This window comes from Diabrotica virgifera, chromosome 4 (assembly GCF_917563875.1).
Source record: "Diabrotica virgifera virgifera chromosome 4, PGI_DIABVI_V3a".
Taxonomy (NCBI): domain Eukaryota; kingdom Metazoa; phylum Arthropoda; class Insecta; order Coleoptera; family Chrysomelidae; genus Diabrotica; species Diabrotica virgifera.
Window position 1 is genome coordinate 249,589,177 of NC_065446.1, and position 23,053 is coordinate 249,612,229.

Below are 23,053 nucleotides of genomic sequence, written 5' to 3' on the forward strand. Positions count from 1 at the left end.
TTTCACTCAAGAGAAAAGTAGCTTTATTTTTACAATATTGAACATTGTTATTATGAACAGTTAATTGGAATTAGAACTATATTCTAATATGCAATTATATCCTTCTAATTGAAAAAGAAATTAAAAATTTTTCTCGGCATATATCATCAACATTATTTTCTGTTATTTCAATTATGATAACTTTTGTTATTAATTTTACGAAAGAAAAGTTATAGAATGTTCTGCATGATCTAAAACCTAAAATATAACCATCTTATATCAAATATTATCGATTTTGTATGAGATATATAAAAAAACTGTTTTTTATGACGACAAAGAAGTATAACTTCTTACGTGCGTGCACAAGTATACACACTCTTTTTTTTTATTTCTTTATTTGCTACAGTATTACATTGATTACCGGATTGATAATCGGTAATCTTCAATTGTCAATTCAGTCATGACTTCAGTCAGAATTTCGAATATAAAATAAAATATAGGGTGTTCTATTTAAAAAAAAACATAAGTTAGGTCTGCCACTGTGTTATCGAACACCCTGTAACATTCTAACTAATTTTGTAATGTGAAGCTCACAGGTGGCTAAAATTTTTGTTATTAACTTTTATTGCTATCTATTAGCGGAGCTATTGAGCTTTATCCTACTAATCAATCACCCGATTTCGATGAAACAAACTAATCATGTAGGTATTAGTTCGGAAGAAAGCGAAGTTCGAGGTAATTAGAAGATCACTAGGATTGTCCAGAAGAAATAGAATACGAAATAAAGACGTTGAAAATCATATGGTGGTAACAGTTGATCTGGTGCTGACACCTAAATCGAATGAATCAGCAGAAGCACCCAAAGAATGTCTAGAATGGCAACCTACTGAACATGGGAAGCGAGGAAGACCAAAAGCTAATTTGATGACCGATACCCGCAAGAAGATAAGCGCAAGAAAATTCAGTGATAAGGGTTGTGACAGAATTGGAAGGAATAGGGTTTAGGAATCGGACAGCGTGAATAATGGAGCGACAAAAAATAAAAAAGTAAGTCTAAGGGTGTCTTCCGTTTTGGGGATGGAGAGTATTGGTTGAGATGGTTCCGAAATTTCAATCTGTTAATTTCTGGAAGAAGTAGTAGACAAAGACCAAAGAAGACCTGGGAGGAAAACACTTGGGCAGGACAATTCGTAAAGAGGATTGATATTGGTATGATCAATGTACAGTAGAGCGTCTATAATCCGAACCAATTGGTACAGGGGTAGTTCGGATTATCAAATTGTTCGGATTATCGAACATATGTTCAAAATACATACAAAGTACATATTGTCATATTAAATCCAAAAATTCGGTCCGCGATCATATTTTTTAATTTCATAAATTTTTTTTGCGGTCAGATTAGCGAACGTTCGGATTACTAAGGTTCGGATTATCGACGCTCTACTGTACTTATTTCAATCGAGGTAGAAACTTATGGAGAAGGTTTATTGGAAGGCCGACCCCGCATAGGGATAGAAAAAAAGAGATCGATAATTATTAGGGGTGACACAACTTGATGCTGAATTGAGAGAGCACAGGTGAAAATCGTTAGTCAAAATGACAATAAAATAGTCAAAAGAAATAAAAGTACTGGTGGAAGATGCTCATCTTAAGTATGCCTATATATAAAGGTGGTCATATTGTTAACATTCAAGATTTAATCTTATGGGGAAATGTAATAATAAAGGCCGCATAGTGATATACGCAACGAAAATAATGATGATAGGGCCTTTATGCTTTTTTGATTTTAACTGTACTTTGTAGCATTTTTAACTTAGCTTTTAGCGTTTAATATATTGTTATATCTACCAGTTTATTTAGATTTCTTCTTGATTTTTGGTATTTCTCGTACTATGAGTTCTTAGTACAATATTCTTAGACTAATCTCTTCTACATAATTATTTATAAGTAAGAATTTATTTTACTTTTAAACTGAGTTTTAGTACCTACTATTAGTTAAAATTAATTGATAGTAAGTACTATGTATTATGCTATAGCGTATTTTGTTTTTAAACAAACGTGAATCACAATTATCAAGTATCGAAGTAACAGAATAACATAAGGAGTATCTCTTAAATAAACCAAATAAAGAATTCTTCCGAAGAGCATTCAAAACAACGATGGAGGACGTTATGCAAATGTTTCAGTGCCACAGTACTACCATTGGATGCTTGGGGCACGAAATATTCAAGACCCAGCCCATAAGAGTTACACCCATGTAAGACCAGACACAAAAATATTTTTCTATAGGTACGTGGTTGCCATTGCCGAATAATTAAGTATTCATAGCGGGGTCTCAGTTTCGATATTGCTTATAGTTTTTAAACAAATTAATTAAGAAAGAGGTTTTAAAACTGATTTCTTGTAGCATATCTAAGTTAAATATTAGGTATATGTGTATGGGATTAAGCCATAATAATTATTATTGTTTCTAATTAAAATTATATTTTATATTTTTTTGTTTTTGACGTTTTAACTGCTACTCCGGAAATTCTTTTCAAAAAATGCCTCGAAAAAAATTATGTCAGGCTTGTTTATTTGTGAATCAACTTCTGTTATTTTTTAGTTAGGTATATTTTAGTTTTAGTAGAGATATACTTTTAGATACTTGTGTGTTATTCTGTCTGCGTGTTTTTGTGTTTTACTTACAAATCTTTTATATCTTTTGTTGTATCTATTCTTTCTTGACAAAAATTATTAGCCCGACCAAAGAAAAATTTGACCCCAAAAAAATAAAGGAAGAATGAAAATTTGGGAATATGTAGTTGAAATTGTCTATTGTTATATAAGAAAAAGTTTACAATTCTACATCCCCTCCATTTTTCAAAAATAGAGGGGAATACACCCCTCTCGAAAAATATACATTCAAAATAAGTCCGGAATTGGATAAAATGACTAATTCTAAGCAACTTTTGTTCTATAGTTTTTTCCCTAAGTCAATACTTTTCGAGTTATTTGCAAGTGAATATGTTCATTTTTAACAGAAAAAAACATGTTTTTGAACGGTTTTTCGGAGATAACTCAAAAAGTAAGTATTTCAGCGAAACAAATATTCTTAGAAAAAAATATAGCTTATAAAAAACTGAAAAAAATGGTGTATGCTTGAGGTCTGTAGACCCAGTAAAAGTAGAGTTGTAGCTAAAGAAAAGTAGGTTCTTCTTCATAAAATTCCAAATCGAATATTTCAATGTTAAATAACACAAAACGGAGCACTTTTCGGGGAAATTCGTTTAAACTTTTTTAAAGTAGGTATTTAAAAAAAGGATTATTTTTGTTTTTTAAAAAAACTTGTAACATTAAAAGAAAGCGAGTTACTCTCAAAATATTGTTGGTCCCTTTTATTTTTTGGTGAAAAAATCGCGACAATCATCCCCTAATTAGCATCACAAATAAATTTTATGATTACCACTTCACAAGTTACTTTGCTTACGTATTGTTTATATGATCTGTAAGTTTCATCGGTTCAAAGTGCTTATTTTTGAAAAAGCTGTAGTTAAAATGGCTTGAACGAGTAACTAATCACGAGTTTAGGCAAATTTTGAACAGCCATAGCATAATCAATTTTAGTATAACAAGAAAACAAAAAAGGAAAAATATTCAGAAAAGCAAAACGTACATTTTATTACACTTTAAAATTTTTGGTATTACTAATAATTTTTAAGTTAATTCCATAAACAATTCCATTTTTTTTAATTAAAAAAAATGTTTTAATTTAAACCCAATTTTTTTCAAAACTGAGCACTTTGAACCAATGAAACTTACAGATAATATAAACAATACATAAGTAAAGTAACTTGTGAAGCGGTTACGATTAATTTTATTTGGGAAGCTAATTAGGGGGTGATTTTCGCGATTTTTGTACCAAAAAATAAAAGGGACCAACAATATTTTGAGCGTAACTCACTTATTTTTAATGTTACAATTTTTTTTAAAAACTAAAATAAACCTTTTTTAAACACTTTAAAGAGTTGTAATGAATTTTCCCCGAGAAGTGATCTGTTTTTTGGTTATTTCACATTGAAATATTCGATTTGGAATTTGACGAAGAAGAACCTACTTTTCAATAGCTACAACTCTGCTTATACTGGGTCTGCAGACCTCACGCGTACACCATTTATTTTTCAATTTTTTATAAGCTATATTTTTACTAAGAATATTTTTTTCTACAGTACTTACTTTTTGAGTTATCTGCGAAAAACCGTTCATAAACATGTTTTTTTGGTTAAATACTCCATAACTTTTTGTTAAATACCATATTCACTCGGAAATAACTCGAAAAGTATTGACTGAGTGAAAAACTCTATAAAACAAAAGTTGCTTAGAATTAGCCATTTTATCCAATTCCGGGCCTATTTTGAACGTATATTTTTTCACTCACGAGAGAATATTTTTCACCCCGTATTTCTCAATTTTTGTAAAATGGAGGGCATGTAGAATTGTAAACTTTTTCTTATATAATAATAGACAATTTTAACTACCTATTTCCAAATTTTCATCCTTCATTTATTTTTTTGGAGGTTTTCGTAAAATTTTGTGTTCCCTGATCGGGCTATATCTTTTTTTTTTTTTTTTTTTGGGAGGTGAGAATCTTCAAAAGACCGTCTGGGAAGGTGTCCCAGGTGTGTCGGATTCGATCCGTTACGCTTCACCGTGCCGCCGAACCGCCTACCGACTAAACTCACCTCCTCTTCCTCCAGCCGACAGGTCTGGAACCGCTCTTGGCGAGCATGTCTGACTGATCGGGCTATATCTAGATTTCAATTTTCTAGTTAAGTATTTTGTTCTTGTCTCATTTTCATCTTTTTTCTAGTGTCTTCTATACATCAATAGCATATTATATAAGCATTCTTATTTCTGTTATATGCATTCGTTGTTCCTCTTTTTTTTATCTACCCAAGTTTCGTACGTCATAGCCGGTCTTATAGCGTTATGGCTGTTTTATAGAATTTTCCCCTCAGCTTCATTGGAATTTTTCTGTTACACAACACACCCTTAGTTTGCTTTCACTGCATCTATCCAACCCTAATTATACTGCATGCATCTTCATATATTTCCCCATTACTCTGTAATACCGATTCTTTTCAACGGCGGATCCAGCAACCTTGCAAAGTGGGGGCAATGAAATAAAAATTTTCTCGTGACTGACGTACGCAGGATTCTTGTTCGGGATGGGCTGTTATTTTCTTATTCTTCATCTACCACGTCCTTTCAGAACGTTGGTTACCATCATAGGTATCTTAATTTTATTTATTACCACCCTAAATCAACCATGAAGTTCTTCTTCGTCCTGGACTGCGTTTGCCTGCTATTTTCACTTGAATAATATTTTATAGCAACCTATATTTGGGACCTCTCATTAAATGTCCGAAATAATCCAGCTATCTCTTCTTGATGCTTTTTATAATCGCAGTACTTAGTCTTGCTGAGACATTCTAGTATTGTGTAGTTTCGAATCTTCTCCATCCAATAAACTCTTAAAATTCTTCTCTTGCACCACATTTCGAGAGCCTTAAGGCGATTTAGTTCGATTTTATTTACAGTCCAAGACTCGACACCATACAGTAAGACCGAGAACACGTAGAAGCGAAGTAGTCGGATCCTTAATGCCAATTTTAGGTATCTGTTACATAATACTTTGGACATCCTTCTAAAAGCGGCTCTTATTCGGGGGTTTTATTAAATGATCAAATTACCATAGCACCGGCAATTACTATTTTTATCTGGTCTCTGGCATTGAATTGAATAGATGGCAAGTGAATAGATTTATTGTGGCACTTTTTTATTTGTTATGTTCCAAAGACTTTTAATAATTTTCGATTTCAAGGAATTCTGCCATATTTATGTTTCAATTAAGTATTCAGTTATCAACAGGACACAAAATTCACTATTTATGTTCAATCGTAATCTCTTTCCTAAAAACAGTGTCGGTAGACACCAGGCGAAGTCTCAAGGAGGGGACAATTGACTCCATTGATCCCCCCTTGGATCCGCGCCTTATTCTTCTTCTTCTTCTAGTTCCATGACCATTATCGAACGTTGGATATCATGTTGGCTAACATATTCGCTATCGTGACTTTATTGATAGCAGCTCTGAATAACGATGCAGTCAATTTTCCATACCATTGCCTTAGATTTTTTAGCCATGACGTTCTTCTTCTACCAGGAACACGTTTACCTTGTATCTTTCCTTGAATTATCAGATGTAAAAGATCATATTTTTCAGGGTGTCTCATACTGTTACAGAAGTATTCCAGCTTGGAATATAAGACCGACTCTAGGTATGTAGGTACCTACTTTTAACTAAAACGGGAAAGTTCCCGGGACTTGGCTGTATACTATGTAGTTAAAAACGCCAACATCGAAGTAAAAACTCCTTAGTAGTAGGTATAATTTAATAGAAAGTCTTAAAAATCCAAATGTATTACATAAATGTGATTAGAACGAACGTTTTCTGACCTATCAGTCCTTCATCAGTGAACATTTGTACTTGCTAAATAGCCCCGAAACCAAACAGTGGTTATATGTAGAATTCAATTTATATTCTTAAACATAAATTGTAAAATTGTAAAAGGGTTAAAGCCGATGTTAGTGGATACCTTACGGGAACATGAATAATCATCATATTGTGGCTCGACAATCCGTTATGGATCTTGGCCTGATCTCAAAGATGTCGCCACTCCTGTCGATTCCTAGGAACTTCCCTAAATCTTCTAACCCTTAGAATCTTTAGATCTTCTTCCACATCATCAATCCATCTTCTTCGTGGTCGTCCTCTACTTCTTGTGCTTTCTTGTTTTGAAAATGTTAATCTCTTCGTGTATTCGTAATTTGACATCCTAGCGATGTGTCCAGCCCATCTAAGTCTCTGCACTTTAACGAATTTCACAATATCTGGATCGGTGTATCACTGATATAGTTCAAAGTTGTATCTTCGACGCCATAGCCTATTTTCATTTATGGCCCCAAAAACTTTTATAAGAATTTTCCTCTCAAAAATACCAAGAAGCCTTTCATCATTTTGAGATAGGGTCCACGTTTCAGCCCCATACAAAACCAGTCTCATTTCCGAACCAATCAAGACTCCGTCATAACAAGTGTTCCTCCTTCCACAATTCTCCGCAACCGCGCTACTACGATCGTTTCACTCCTCGAAAGCACAACTGTGTTTTCTCTAATGGCTGCTTGCATGATGCTGGATGAAGAAATGCCTCTATGTTACCAAATTTGATTACTCTATTCTTAAAATTCAATTGAAATGTATGCAAATGCATTATGTCACGTCCTTTCCTGATATAATATCCTCTTCGATGTCAGCCACTCTGACAGTATGGACGAACTTTTCTGCCCCAATTTCTAAGTGTATCTGAATTTCTCCAAGAATATTGGCATTTTTATCTGTGGCAGTCCGTAGTCGCATCCTCGTTGGTAGAAGTTTCTACGGCTGTTTATAACTGTCGATCGCATAATGATCCTGGACGCTCCGGTATCCACCAATAATGTAGCTATATCTTTTCTATCTTCTGGACACTTCAAATACGCTATTAGTATTAGATGGTATTTGTGGGAGTTCCGGGTCGAAGCTGCCCCCTAGGGCCTACACGTTCTAGTATTTTCTGCTGGCTAGTTTCTTGATATGTACGCATACTTGAACTGTATGAGTGTCCTCTTTCACCACAACTACAACAATTTATGCTTCTTATCTTTGCATGCATTTTCGTTTTCTTGGATGTAATTCTTCTTCTTCTTCTTCTTCAGATGCAAATCCACTAATGGATGTTAACGATCACATCTTCCATTAACTCTCTGTTTTTTTCCCTCTTTCTGGAGATAATCATGAATTTGGTCTTTTTGGTATTAATCTCTAATCCCATTCGCATATACTGTATTCTCCGATTATAATAGTTACAAGTTGTTGAAGATCGACTATGTTGTCACGAATTAAGACACCATCATCAACATATCGTATATTTTTGATCAATACTCCATTCACTCCATTCATTGGATGTAATGGCTTTCATCTATTTCCTCTTTTATGGTTCTAACTTTATTGTACCTGTCAGAGGCCTGCGTGGCTGATTCGAACTCGAGGGCCATGGACAAGACATCGGCCAGCATCTTGTGACCAGCTAATCTAGTGTTCTCTACATCTCATGATCACGACCAAGATCAGTTCAATACCATCAATAAATGTTTGAACAGTGTTGAATGAGTTTTAATGATTCGTAACGTAAGGAATTTACTCATGGTATTTTTCTGTTGTTTTAGAACCCTCCATATTTGTTTTTTTTACCACAAAAATCTGTCACTATTCTTTTTCTGAAGGTAACACCTGTGTCATAATATTTATTACAAATAATATTTATTTCAATCATCAGCATTCTGATTATATTCGGCAGCACTTTTTAAGAGCTGTACTTTTCAATATTATATTCGATATCCCAAATTTTTTATTTATATATGGTAAAATAAAACAGGAAACAATTTTTAAATCATCTGCTACTGTATTAAGCCTTAAAGCTAAAATTAGTTAAATATGAGTATCAATGCCAGATCAAGATCAAAAGTTCAAAATAAAGGTACCCTTGAGAAGGCTATACCCTTCTGCGAGGAGCACTGCTTGAAAAACCACCTCAACCGTTTCTACCATTAATTTTCATAAGTGTTTAATTATAAGTGAGTGTAATATAGCGTGTTAAGTAATAATTATCGGCCAGTAATAATTCAATAGTTTGAGCGCAATCCATTGATACCGACGCAACTATAAATTAAAACTTGCTCAAAAATGATGTAGCAATAAAAGAATATATGCTATTAAAGTTAATAATTTATTTCAATATGCAATAAACGGCAATTTCACAGACATTTTTCTTCGTGTCCGAATTATTTATTACCTTATTCATTTATTAAGCTTGACACATGACATTTCCAACAGAATTGAGATATTTCACCTTTTTTAATATTTGTAAATTACGAACCACTTGTTGGTACTAAATGAAATAAGGTGAAATGCACAAAACTTGTAGTAGAAATTTTGTCGAATTAAATAGAATATATAGTTCTTCCACTCTAACTTTTCCCATGCACTAAATTATTCACGAACTACTTTTTATACTAGGTCTCTCTTTTACTCACAGAAATTAGTATCGCAAAATTAAGCCGCTTGACCATAGAAACCACAATAAGTTAAACAAGGATAAACAATATGGCATGTCTTTGATACCTTGTTTACTTTGAATTTTTACGGTTATGATTTTAAATGACAGTGCCATTAGCGCATTTGTTGGTTATTATTTGAATTTATCGTGTTTTTGGTTTTATAAATCAATAAAAATTCATTTATTAATCAATAATAGTTATTTATGATATAAGTGTTAAAAGTACACGTTTAAGGCACGCATGTGAAAGTTTGCAGAATGAGCGAAGCGAGTTCTGCAATTCACATGTGTGCCTTAAAAATGTACTTTTTACACGCATATCATACAATATTTTTTCTACAAACGTAATTACAGGACAGTATCTACAAAAACTTTTAGTTGAACTTACGGTCAATACGAATTGCAGTGCCTTAAAAATTTTAAAGCACTAGTGCCTTAAAGTAGCATTTTTAACGCTTGTATGGAGTGCTAAAAATTGCATTTTTAACACGGTTGTAGAAAAAGTTCACTTTGTTTTATAGTTATAAAAAATAAATATATTTCAGTTAAAGGAAGAGTTGCAATTCTGACTTTTGCGTCCCCAGCAAAGGACGAGTATTAAAAATATCGTAATGTTGATAACTAAATTTATAAAAAAATTGCACTTGTGTCACTGTTTCCCCAAAGGTGCGATATATTAAAAATATTTATTGTTTTTTATGTAAGTCCCTCAATAGTTTTGTATTTCTCAACCTTAGGTAATATTAAATCTTCTTAACAATATTAACTTTGTTTAAAAAATAAATAAAACGGGATAATTCCCGAAGGTTAGCTGTATACCATCTAGTTAAATAAAATTTAACGTGAAGTAAAACACTCCCTGGTGTAGTTGGTATATTTTAGTAAAAATTTAAAATTTTAAAAATCCAAAAGGATTACGTTCAAAACGTTTTCGGACTTATCAGTCCGTCATCAGTGAACTCCCTGTCCTTGCAAAATAGCCACAATGCCAAACACTGGTTAACTTATATTTTTCGACTACATAGTAGAAAGTATAAAATAGTTTGGGTTAAAGTGAATGCCAATGGATTATTTCCACCAACATGATGCTCTACTGCTTATAGAAAGCGATGATATATATCTAAAATTTGACTCCAATGTCTGCCTACTTTGTGTTTTATTTTTAATTACCAGTCCCCGCTTTTAATTGCCACGAAAAGACCGCATCGTGGGATCAAACTACACTCCCACGCCCTTGCGGAAGGAAAAGGAACCACAGTCACGGTTTCCAGTTTTCATAGCCCTAACTCAGCTTTGACATGACATTCGTCGCATTCGGCACCATAAGGAGGAGACCACGACCTAAATGAAGTAGTGGAAGTAAACCAAGTTCAATAACCGAGAAAAGCAAGATCTACTCATACTTTCAGATGATTAGTCACTTGCCCATACCATCTCGGCCAGTATTAAAGACGCACAAGGGTTGGCATTCGTCTTTTGAAGGAAGTTTGGTCGAGTTGCAGAACTTTAATGCCAACTGCCAGCCCCCGAAAAAGCTCTGAGACTCCAAGGTGCATCACCTTACTTTACTACCTGATAACAAGAGACCCTGTCCATGACGAGATTAACCTACCAAGATGTATGGGACGAATTACTTCAATTGAGAGAGCATGTACTGGAGTCCAAATTACAAAAAGTTAGCCATGCTGCCAAAGCTAGGGTGCCATCAATTAGAATGGGGGGTTGTCCCAAAATATGGTGGAGGAAATCTTTAAAGATACCGAAGTTCAGGTACTAGTCTATTACAATCCGCATGGTTACTGGTGTGGAGCGAAGACCGTTCTTTGTCACTTTTTTACAACTGGGAGTTGTAGGAGAGGGTCCAGTTGCCGATACCAACGTCCAGTTTCAGTCCCAACAAGGTTCCAGGAGGAACCACCTCTTAAGGAGGGGACAATATTACGCTTCTCTCCCTGCCTCCTAAAACCAGTCCCATTGTTCGTGGCTAAAACAAAATCATTGGGAAAATACGAAGAGTTCGTCAGGATATTTTTAGAATTTTCTAGCAGCTGACAATACTTTCGAACGACGACTGTCTCCCTCGAAAACCTGATTCAAGGCTGATTCTAGAATATGGTAGAATACAGGACCGTAGCATATACAGGGTGATTCATTAAGAATGTCCAATCTCTGAGTTGTAGATTCTAGACCTCAAAATATTAAGATTTAACCCAAATCACTTATATAAAATATGCCTCGTTAGTGAGTTACAGGGTGTTCTATTAAAAAATTTAATAACCATTTTTACCCAGTACTTTAAAACTATTTGACATATCCTTGTCATACTTTGCAGAAAGTGTAGTTACCCTACATCCTACTAAATTATGATATACAAACGTTTCTGGCTACTACCAGAGGCGTACGACAGGGGACAGTGCATGGTTTACCCTTCCCAAATTCTACGCCACTGGCGAAATTGCTATTTTAGCACAATATTTCGATTTTCCAATACTTTATATGTAAATAATATACTCTTCATTCGTAACGTTAAGGTCATTAGTTTTCGAGATATTTGACGTTGAAAATGAAACTTTACAGTTATTTTGATTAATGTATTGTGCCCCTTCATTTTTAACTTCAAATATCTCGAAAACTAATGATTTTATCGATACGAATGAAGAGTATATTATTTGCATAGAAAGTATTGTAGAATCTAAAAATTATGCTGAAATGGCAATTTCATCAGTGGCGTAGATTTTGGTAAGGTTCGACCATTCATTTTCCCCTGTACGCCTCTGGTAATAGCCAGAAACGTTTATTTAACATAAATTAGTAAGGTGTGCAGTACCTAGACTTTTTGGCAAGTATTATATGGCAATTTCAAATACTTTTAAAGCACTGGGTATAAAATTTTTTTTAAATTTTTAAATCAAACATCCTTATTACATAAATATTAACTATTTGTATCCAGTATTTTAAAAGTATTTGACATATCCTTATCATACTTAGCAGATATTGTAGATACTGTGTAGACCTACTAAAATATGTTAAATAAAACTTTCTGGCTAGTACCAGAGGCGTACGACAGGGGAAAGTGAATGGTTGACCCTTCCCACATTCTACGCTACTGGCGGAATTACTATTTTATTGCAATTTTTCGATTCTCCAATACTTTCTATGCAAATAATATACTCTTCATCCGTACCGATAAAATCATTAGTTTTCGAGATATTTAAAGTTAAAAATGAAGGAGCACCATACATTAATCAAAATAGCTATGCCGTTTCATTTTCAACTTGAAATGTCTCGAAAACTAATGACTTTAACGTTACAAATGAAGAGGATATTACTTACATAGAAAGTATTGGAAAATCGAAATATTGTGCTAAAATAGCAATTTCGGCAGTGGCGTAGGGTTTGGGAAGGGTCAACCATTCACTTTCCCCTGTCGTACGTCTCTGGTAGTAACCAGAAAAGTTTATTTATCTTAATTTAGTAGGATATACAGTACCTATATTTTCTGCCAAGTATGACAAGGATATGTCAAATAGTTTTAAAGCCCTGGGTAAAAATAGTTATTAAATTTTTAAATAAAACACCCTGTAACTCAGTAACGACCCACATTTTATTTAAATGATTTGGGTTAAAACTTAATATTTTGAGGTCTAGAATCTACATCTCAAAGATTGGATATTCTTAATGAATCACCCTGTATAAGACGATAATTAGAAACATCTAGCATTCGTCTTTCGAGTTCTAAATTGAACCGTTCATTAGATATTTTCGGGTAAACTTGTAAAATAAATATTTATAAAATATATTTTATATTAAAGTGATTTTAACCCAAAACGGGAGATAGGCAGATAAGCCAGAAACATCACTGGAAAAATTTGGTTTATGAAACAGGAATGGACACAATCAAACTTTATTTAGTTTCCTGGTGGAAAAATGGTTCCAAATGAACAGCTTCTTCTGCAAAAACAACATCGGAGATGGACATGGCAGAGTTCGAATGGAAACTAGGAACCATATCTAAAGAAGTCTACACATACCTCGACACACAGACAAAAATGTCAATACCCTGAATGACATTATAATAGAGGCTATAGAGCAGTGGCGTGCTGGAACTTTTCAAGCGGCCCGGTGATTTTATAGAAAAGCGGCCTCCCATCCACAGTTTACCTTCTATTATCAGGATTTTTTATTCATTATTTATAAAACAAAAATGTAAATTATTATTAAATCAAACATAAAACTTTGAATTCAATGAATTTTTTTTGAATATGCACTGTTTTTTATTAAAAAATAAGCAATCTTACAAATAATAAATATTATCACATGTATGACAATGACAATATTGTTTGCAGTAAGGCAGAAACCATAATTTCCTGAATAAATATATACGATTTTAGTATAATTAAGATAAAAGGAAAATAAAATTTTGTGAATTTTTCAATTATGCTTTAAATTGAATTTTAGTAAATAAATTATACAAGAGAGTACAAATACAAGTAGTACAGTAAAAGTACTTTAATTTAATAATAATATTTAAATATTAATACAACGCAATAGCCTGTCAATTAAATGTCAGTCAATAATTTCCGCATTAACATTTTTGAGCAAATTCGTCGATTATTTCAGTTGGAATTGTGATAGTAAATATCCTCAAAAAGGTTTTAGCAATCAGGATTTTTTCGAACGTTATATTTTGCAAGTGAGCTTTAGATAAATAACAAACGTTGTCATTACCACTGGTATTAATAAATCTCTTCTAAACTTAAAATTAATTTAACAAATAAACTTTCTGAATTATTTTCGAAAGTTCCAAATATTTTACGAAGAGTGGTCTTTAGCCCACCATTTAGTATCTCCTACTAAATTTAGTCTTTTATTTTTGCATTATTTTTCCAAACTTCCTTTCGCAGATGACTATCTCAAAAAAAGAAGCAATAACATTTTTAATAGTCTAGTCTAAACATTGTTGATACTAAACCTCGATTTTTAAATAGGAGCAGTGATTCAAATTTACCGCGCCGTAATGCTTGTTTGTAATTTGGTTCAACCATAAGCAAGTTTACTCCAATAAATTATAAAATTTTAACACTATTGACATTTATGAAATTTTGACACTAATGGCATCTAAAATTCATAGGTTAATTAAGATATATCGGCGATTTTTTGTGTTTTCTGCCATATTCCTTTAATTTTTAGATTTTTAGTCTGCTTTTATATAAAAAAAAACAGTTGCTTTATTATGGATTACCTTCGAAGATCGACATGATCAACCAAAAAAGAAGATGAATTTGGTTATTTTTATAGTGACATTATTGGGCGTGAATCTGTCTTTTGAGTTCACTCCTCCTATTTAAAAATTGAACCATAGAATTATTTCACTTGTAGCATCACAAATAACTAAGTTTGTGAGCTTAACACCAAAACAAAAATTTGCCCAGGTGAGAATGATTCCAACCCGGTTTTTAAGCTGGTTAGATTTAAAAAAGATTTAAATTTTCTTGAAATGTTTTGTTAATATCATTCGACTATAAATTTAAAAAAAATTTTTGTTACATCTAAAATTTTTTTGAAAAATACTTATTTGACCGGCCTCAAGGGGCCGCAGCCTCTCGGTGATTGCACCGTTTCGTTTATATGGCCAGCACGCCACTGCTATAGAGGAAAGCCAGTAGATACATACACTGTCAAAAGATATCATGTACCGAAAGAATATACCGATTATATCGACAGAAAAGTTTATGAATTCAACCATTTCTTCTTAGGGTGTCTGTCCGTTCCGAACGTTGGCGATCGTTCTGGCTGTGATGAAGTTGTTGGTTACAATACGGAATAGTTGTGACTGTCTGTTTTTTCAATGTGCCTCTAGTAAGTTGTCGTTCCATCGTTTTCGTGGTCTTCCCACCGAACGTCTTCCTATTGGAGTTAGCAAGCCAGGATATTCTTATTCGTCCTGGGGCCCTTTTTCCTTCAATTTTCCTTGTAAAATGCATCAAGCATTACATATTTTATTAAACATTAGTTTGAAAATATTATCAATTTTTAAGCAGTCCTTTTGTGTTAATATGTATTTTCACAATGTTCTTTATTACACAGGAATCGAGAATCTTGTACCGATATTTTTCGTACGATGATATATATCTAAAATTCGACTCCAATGTCTGCCTACTTTGTGTTTTATTTTTAATTACCAATCGCTGCTTTCCACTGTTATTTCAGCAGAATTGCCACGAAAAGACCGCATCGCGGGATCAAACTGCACTCCCGCGCCCTTGCGGCAGGAAAAGGAACCACAGTCACGGTTTCCGGTTTGCATCGCCCTAACTCAGCTTTGACACGACATTTAGCCATCACACAAGTTGGATTTCTTAAAATATATTGCTATTTTGTGGTATTCGGGAATTTGGATTATTGTTTTTTGCTATTGTGTAGTTCCTAGTTCTTGAATATACCGCGAATATTTTTAGATTTGTTCGACGATATCATATACCTTTGTGTACCTAAATACAGTCTAAAATAGTGTAAAAACTAAAATGACAAATATCTTTAAAGCTACTTACGGGAAAATTTTGTTTGGTAGGGGAGCAAAGTGTGCTAAATGTGCAGTCACTCGAGCGCTGTGGGGACCTATTGGGTTGTGATTATTAGGTCCTAAAACCAAAAAAAGTTAAGTAAAATGTTCCATTTTAGTGGGGACTTGCCATTTTTTAATTTAATTTTCCATTTCCAACAATCGTTTTTTCCCATTATAGCGCCATCTATCCATAATTCGAAAAAATGTTTCGAATAAATGTTGCTTATTTTTACATAAAGAATCCAAATCTGCAATAAAAATTTAGGGCTTCTATTTAAGACTTTATAGTAACCCCCACCCTACCTCGGTGGGGGGTCGTGTTTAGTACCATTCGATAGATTTTTCAAAAATATAGAATAAGTGTATTTTGCAGTTTTTCGATCTGATGTTTATTTTGTGAAATATCGCGGCAATATTAGCTTTTTTGTGAAACTTTTTGACTCGCCCATTTCGTTACGCCCCGCTCAAATCGTCAGATTTTTGAAATATACACTATTTTGCATGTACTTAACATACCTTATCTTAATCTGACAATTTCGAATATTTTTAAGGATAGATTTTTTTTTTCGGGCCCCCCTTATCGAACTCCCCTGTGTTAAGAGCCAATATTTGGTAGAGGTACATCTGCAGGGTACCAAGTTTCTCCCCATATGATAATCTGACGCGCCCGAGTAACTGCAAAAATCCCCTCTTGAGCACCCCTACCATTGTGTATATTGTTACAATAATTTATAATAGCATTTACAGGGCACAGATTCTAAAGTTGCCGCTGGGGGATGGCGTCTATGTGCAGTATTATAATCGGTGTATGAGAGAGAAAGTATTCGAAATAATGAAATAACAAATAATATAAAATTTAATAATTATTACAGGCTCTGACTGTAGTTACAGAATGTAACTACAGTTAACTTGAAATGTAGGGCTTAACATAGTTACATTCTGTAACTACAGTCAACTTAAAATGTAAGGCTTAGCATCAGTCCAAATTCATGAAATGTATCAGAAGGAGGAATTTAGAGGATTTGGGTCCTCTAACGGTACAGAAGAAGAAAAAGATTAGAAGAAGAAGAATAAGAAGATGGGTTCTAAGAAGAAGAAGATTAGAATATTTACATCAGAATACTGTTATAAATTTAAGAAAGAATTTTATTAGTGCGTCACCCTTAAAATGGAAGTTTCCCTCATCTACTCCAAAATTATACTGTTATAGGTACTTGAAAACGAATATAATAGACTCAACTACTCGTATCACCGAACCATGAAATGAAATTAGCTAGATTAGTATCAGTTAGAGTAGGTAGATAGTTCTTACCCCACAATACAGTAGCCCAATTCCTGTAAAAGCGTCAAACTTATGAAAAAAATTTAATTTCATTTAAAACAGATTGAGATATAGTTAGTTATTATTTATTATACAAAGGGGAAAAAAAATAGATTTTAGTGTAAGGTTGTTAGTCCAGAAAACCACTGCGAATCCGCTAGGAAAAATATTCTAATTCGGATTTTTTGCACAGTCTTACTCAAAAAGGACTCCTTTTAACAAATTTGCATGTTGCCAGGACCAAAAGGTGGTCAAAAATTTTTTAAACATTTTTTTTTGTTTTTTTCCTAAAATTATTTTTTTTGCATGGAAAAAAGTTTTTTTAGGTTTTTTGGATCATTCCAAACAGAAAATGTCTTTAGTAACTTTTCTCTAAAAATGATAGTTTTTGACATATCAGCGATTAAAAATTGAAAAAATGCGAAATCGGCAATTTTTAACCCTCAACAACCAGGCCCGTGCGCAGGGGGGGTTTTGGGGGTTCTAACCCCCCCCCATCGAGAATTGTTCCACATAATTTTCCACTAGCAATAGTCCTTATTCTACGAAAGTCAAACCGACTTGATAATAAATATTTTGTTGTCAATTTTTGTTTCGACATTCTCAACTTTCTCGATCTTGTGCACGTTTTTTTTTGAATTTTCCCGCCTTTTTTACCTCCTATTATCAGTGTCATTGTGAATGCAACCATCGATAGTATCGATTATGGAGACCTGTAAGAAGGAGTGGAAACGCAAAGCATCGTTTGTGGGCTAACTGATGTTTAAATTTAGTTAATAAAAATATAATATGTAAATTAACTACAGACCAACAGTCTGACTTTTATAAAATTAATGTTAATTTTTGCAAAACCAGATGGGTAGAGCAACACGAGTCTGTCGCAACTTATCTGCACTTACAGCCAGCAGTAATTCGCGCTCTTGATGTGATTTCGACCACCTGGAAGGATCCGACGACTTCATCTGGAGCTTTCCAACTTCTTTCAGCAATAAAAACTGCAAATTTCCAGGTAAAATTCAAGACTCACACTAGCACGTTACCAGCTCTCTATTATAAGATGTTTGTATATTCTTCATTCTTTGAATTTAATTTCCAGATCTCCATGCATATTTTGAGCTCAGTACATTCTTTGACTTTGTCTCTCAGTCGAGTACTTCAGTCCGAAAACCAGGATCTTGGCGAGGCTATCGAACTGGCTGATGCTGCGAAACAAGTCCTGCTTGAAAGAAGAGAAAACGCCGAAAAGGACTTCAGAGGAATTTTCAAAACCGTGAGCGAAATCAGCGCAAAATACGACATCGAACTGCGGAAACCAAGGCTCGCGTCAAAACAGACTCAACGCTCCAACGTACAAACTGATTCAGTTCAAGATTATTTTCGCATAACGATTTACATCCCATACATTGATTTGTTTCTGACCCATATACAAGATCGATTTTTGAATCACCGCAAAATTTTATCAAACTTTGCTTGCCTCTTCCCCAACAAAATGAAGAATTTCAATGAAGAATCCTGCGCTCAACTGTTTGAACCATACTCTTCAATTTTTCGGGATGATTCCCGTGACATCTGGGTAGACGAAGTCAAACTTTGGCGTCAACGCATCGCCGGAAAGAACGTTAAAAATTCGCTTGAAGCACTTGATGTGTGCAATGGAGATGCGTTTCCAAATGTACATCAAATGCTTCGCATTTTGGCAGTTCTGCCTGTAACGACAGCAACGAATGAGCGCTCCTTTTCAACATTGCGTCGCCTTAAGACTTACCTCAGGTCAACAATGTCTGAAGATCGGCTGAACGGATTAGCTTCGCTCAATATACATCGCGATGTCGAGGTCGATCCGCAAAGAGTTTTGGAGAAGTTTTTTTCTACACCTCGCAGAGTTAATTTATTATATAATAACTGAATATCAAGTCAAGACCAAGACACAATAAAATGTCTTCATTTATAAGAAAAGTTTCTTATTATTTTTTATTAACTTCATAACCTAACATGATACACATATGTCAAACCCCCCCCCCCCCCCATAAACGAATTCTGCGCACGGGCCTGTCAACAACTATGTGAAAAACTGAAAATTTGAATGTTGCAAAGGCAGGTAGATATTCTTTAAACTTCTATTGATGAAATCCCGAAGAGTTTTTTGCAATACAGTATTCAAAACTCCTTTGTTTTTTAATTGCTAATCAAGCGTGCGCGACACTATTTTCCACCGACAGTATGGTGCAAATTAAAGGAATAAATTCGTTATTTCGTAAACTGGCGACTTTAAGGAAAAATCACGAAACAGGTCGATTTTTATTTTTAAGTTATGATATTGTGGCATATACGGTATACTAGTGACGTCATCCATCTGGACGTGATGACGTAATCGATGATTTTTTTAAATAAGAATAGGGGTCGTGTGCTAGCTCATTTGAAAGGTTCTTCAATTCTCTATTCAGTAATATAAACATTTACATAATTATTTATACAGGGTCTCCAAAAAATTTTTAATTAATTAAATTATTTGACAAAAAAAGAAGTAGAAGGACACCCCGTATAAATAATTATGTAAATGTTTAAATTACTGAATAGAGAATTGAAGAACCTTTCAAATGAGCTACCGCACGACCCCTATCCTCATTTAAAAAAATCATCGATTACGTCATCACGCCCAGACGGATGACGTCACTAGTATACCATATATGCCACAATATCATAACTTAAAAATAAAAATCGACCTGTTTCGGGATTTTTCCTTAAAGTCGCCGGTTTACGAAATAACGAATTAATTCCTTTCATTTGCACCATACTGTCGGTGGAAAATAGTGTCGCTCACGCTTGATTAGCAATTAAAACACAAAGGAGTTTTGAATATTGTGTTGCAAAAAACTCTTCGGAATTTCATCAATTGATGTTTAAAGAATATCTACCTACCTTGGTAACATTCAAATTTTCAGTTTTTCACATAGTTTTTGAGGGTTAAAAATGGCCGATTTCGCAATTTTTCAATTTTTAATCGCTTATATGTCAAAAACTATCATTTTTAGAGAAAGGTCACTAAAGACCTTTTCTGTTTGGAATGATCCAAGAAACCTAAAAAAACTTTTTTCCATGCAAAAAAAATAATTTTAGGAAAAAAACAAAAAAAAAACGTTTAAAAAAGTTTTGACCACCATTAGGTCCTGGCAACATGCAAATTTGTTAAAAGGAGTCCTTTTTGAGTAAGACTGTGCAAAAAATCCGAATTAGAATATTTTTCCTAGCGGATGCGCAGTGGCTTTCTGGACGTTGTCAAAAAACACAAAAAATCGAGATGTAAAATCTAACATTATTTCATTGTACTTATAATACAGTTTTTTTTGTGAAGGACAAAGAAATCCGTCCAAGAAGACCAATTATATAAATATTATTATGTTTTAAAAATATTTTACATAATTATACAAGGAGTAAAATAAATAAACAATCAAAATTTCAATATGTGTGAAACAACTTACAGGGGTAAATCAGTTAATAATGTGTTGATGCGCCTGGGCTAGCTTCGAATTAGATGGCCAATATCTATTGATTTTTCATTAATTTTAACTATGAAGACCTATAAGGAGTGGAAATGCAATGCATCGTTTGTGGGCTAACTTTTCAACCTCTTATTCAGCTTTCAGCAGTGGCCGCCAGAGGCACAATTGTTCGAATAGGTGCTACAAATACATTAGCTCTTATGGACTTATTTAATATTTAACTCATTTTATTAATGTTTTTAGCGTAATTAGACATTAATTTATTGGTTTATTAGTGCTGAATATGTTTTTTGCCAAAAATAAATTATTTTTACTTTATAACATATCGACGTGTGGTAGAAAGTGTATTCTTTCTATGCCATTGTAGATGGAGAAGTGACATCAAATTTAAATTTGTCATTACTTTAATGTGGGACAGCTTATTTTGAAGCGGAAATATTTTGTCCCATTATTATCTAACTGCCATATTTATATATTCTTTTTCTCATGATCATCTTTCAGTGCGTCACAGTTTTTCGATTTCTTTCTAACGCATTAAATTGTATGTGACAGAAAAAAGGCACGTCCGTGATTACAGCCATAATATAATACGCGCCATAATAAAAAAATAATTTTTTTTATTAGATAATAATATTACAAATATAATCTGTATAATTTATAAGACTATACAAATCAAAGAAAATACCATTTAATAAATGCAAGAAACACATTTGATTTGTTTTTATTCCAAATTGAAAATAAAACTTGACAAGTGTCAGATTTAAGTAAAATGTACTGTCACTAAAATGTATATTATCACGGACTTACCCTTTTTCCTATCATTTGTTACGCACTGAAAAATGCTCATGAAAAGGACAATACCAATGGTATTTAAACTGCAAATTAATTGATATCAAAAAGTTCGTTAGTTGAAAAAATTGAACTTAACTGTACTTAATTGTTTTTAAAAAGTTAAAAAGTTTAAAAAGTTATTTAAATTATTTGAAGTTTATTGATCAAATTTTTTTGAATTATTCTTTTTATCAAAATTTAAAATGCTTTTTCTTTTGTACATTTCATTTATATTCTGAAAGCTTATATACAAATGTTTAAATTTAGTTAATAAAAATACAAAATATGTAAATTAACTACAAACGACAGTCTGGCTTTTATAAAATTGTGTTAATTTTTGTGAAATATTTTGTCTTAAAAAAATGCATTGTTTCGACAGAAAAACTTTCAAGATCCTCTTACTATTATCATTATAATTTTCAGGTTAAAATAAAAACCAATAATAGGTAAGACACAAATTTTATTTACACTGAAGGAAATAACATATAAGCGAATATAATCCGTGAACGTTATAAATAACATAACAAATCTTTATAAAAAGTCTTGTATTAACTTCGTTAAGTTCCCTTTTGAATTTTTTATCGGAACGATAACTGGATATAAATCCCGGTACGAAGCAATTTCTTTTAGTTTAAGCTTTCTTGGCACTCCTACTTAAATAATATTAACCACCAAAAACAGTAATCTTACATTAACTACGAATAATAAATTAATTTCGAAATTTTCACATTCACTCCAATGCAAAACTAGCATCTATCTCTACGCCACCACCGCCGCCCTAGCGAGAAACCAAGCAAACAGGCAAAATCGTGTATAGTATTTTTACTACAAAAACGTTATTACGTAGGTCAAAATTTTTGACGTAAGAGAACTGTCAAAACATTAGAATGTGACTTTTCATTATTGCTATGTTTATTATAAACACGGCAATAATGAAAAGTCACATTCTAATGTTTTGACAGTTCTCTTACGTCAAAAATTTTGACCTACGTAATAACGTTTTTGTAGTAAAAATACTATACACAAATTTCAAGGTCGTCCTATCTCGATTCCTCTCCTCTGTGTAGGTCCCCATAATTTTAACTTATTCATACGAGGAAGGCAACCAGTCCAACACTCTATTTGTTTTCGTGGTTGCCTACTATCTCGATGTAAAAGAGGTTCATTTTCAAATTAGCGCAAAAAGTGAAGCCTTGTGTTTTTTGAAAAAGGCAAGAAATCAGTTGCTCGACAGCGGCTAGCTAGTGTGCCGGTGTTTTAAAAACCTATCTGGTAAAGTTTTCTTTTTTATGGGCTTTACGCAATTGTTGGTGATAAATGAAATCGAGGGCTCTCGGAAGTCTGGATGAAAGTACCGCTATTAAACGGTCAGTGGACCTCTTTGTGAATAGATTATCTCCATTAATTTGTTATTTTCACTAATTTAAATTGTTTAAAGACACGGTGTCAAACCACCTTTATAAAACCAAAGAACCAACCCTATGTTGAAATCTTTCCATCAGGATCGCACAATATTGTCCTGGGATATCTCGTTCTATGCCCTAATTAATCCTCCCGAAGTGCTGCCACAGTTTGAGAAGGATGCTCTAAATTAAGAAGTCTCCGGTCCATCACGTCCTATACGTGTTCAATTGGGGATAAATCTGGTGATCTCGGGGGAAAG

General features: G+C 33.4%; 1 protein-coding gene across 1 annotated transcript in view; it reads left to right on the top strand.

Annotated features, from left to right (window-relative positions):
* The first annotated feature begins 2,138 nt into the window (after positions 1–2,138).
* LOC126883840 (52 kDa repressor of the inhibitor of the protein kinase-like) overlaps positions 2,139–23,053 on the top strand; it is a 32,690-nt gene continuing 11,775 nt past the window's right edge. Inside the window, exons 1-3 of the mRNA XM_050649516.1 lie at positions 2,139–2,236; positions 17,915–18,068; positions 18,156–18,919. Of these exons, the coding sequence (XP_050505473.1) occupies positions 2,139–2,236; positions 17,915–18,068; positions 18,156–18,919 (1,016 nt within the window). The remainder of the gene's footprint in view (positions 2,237–17,914; positions 18,069–18,155; positions 18,920–23,053) is intronic.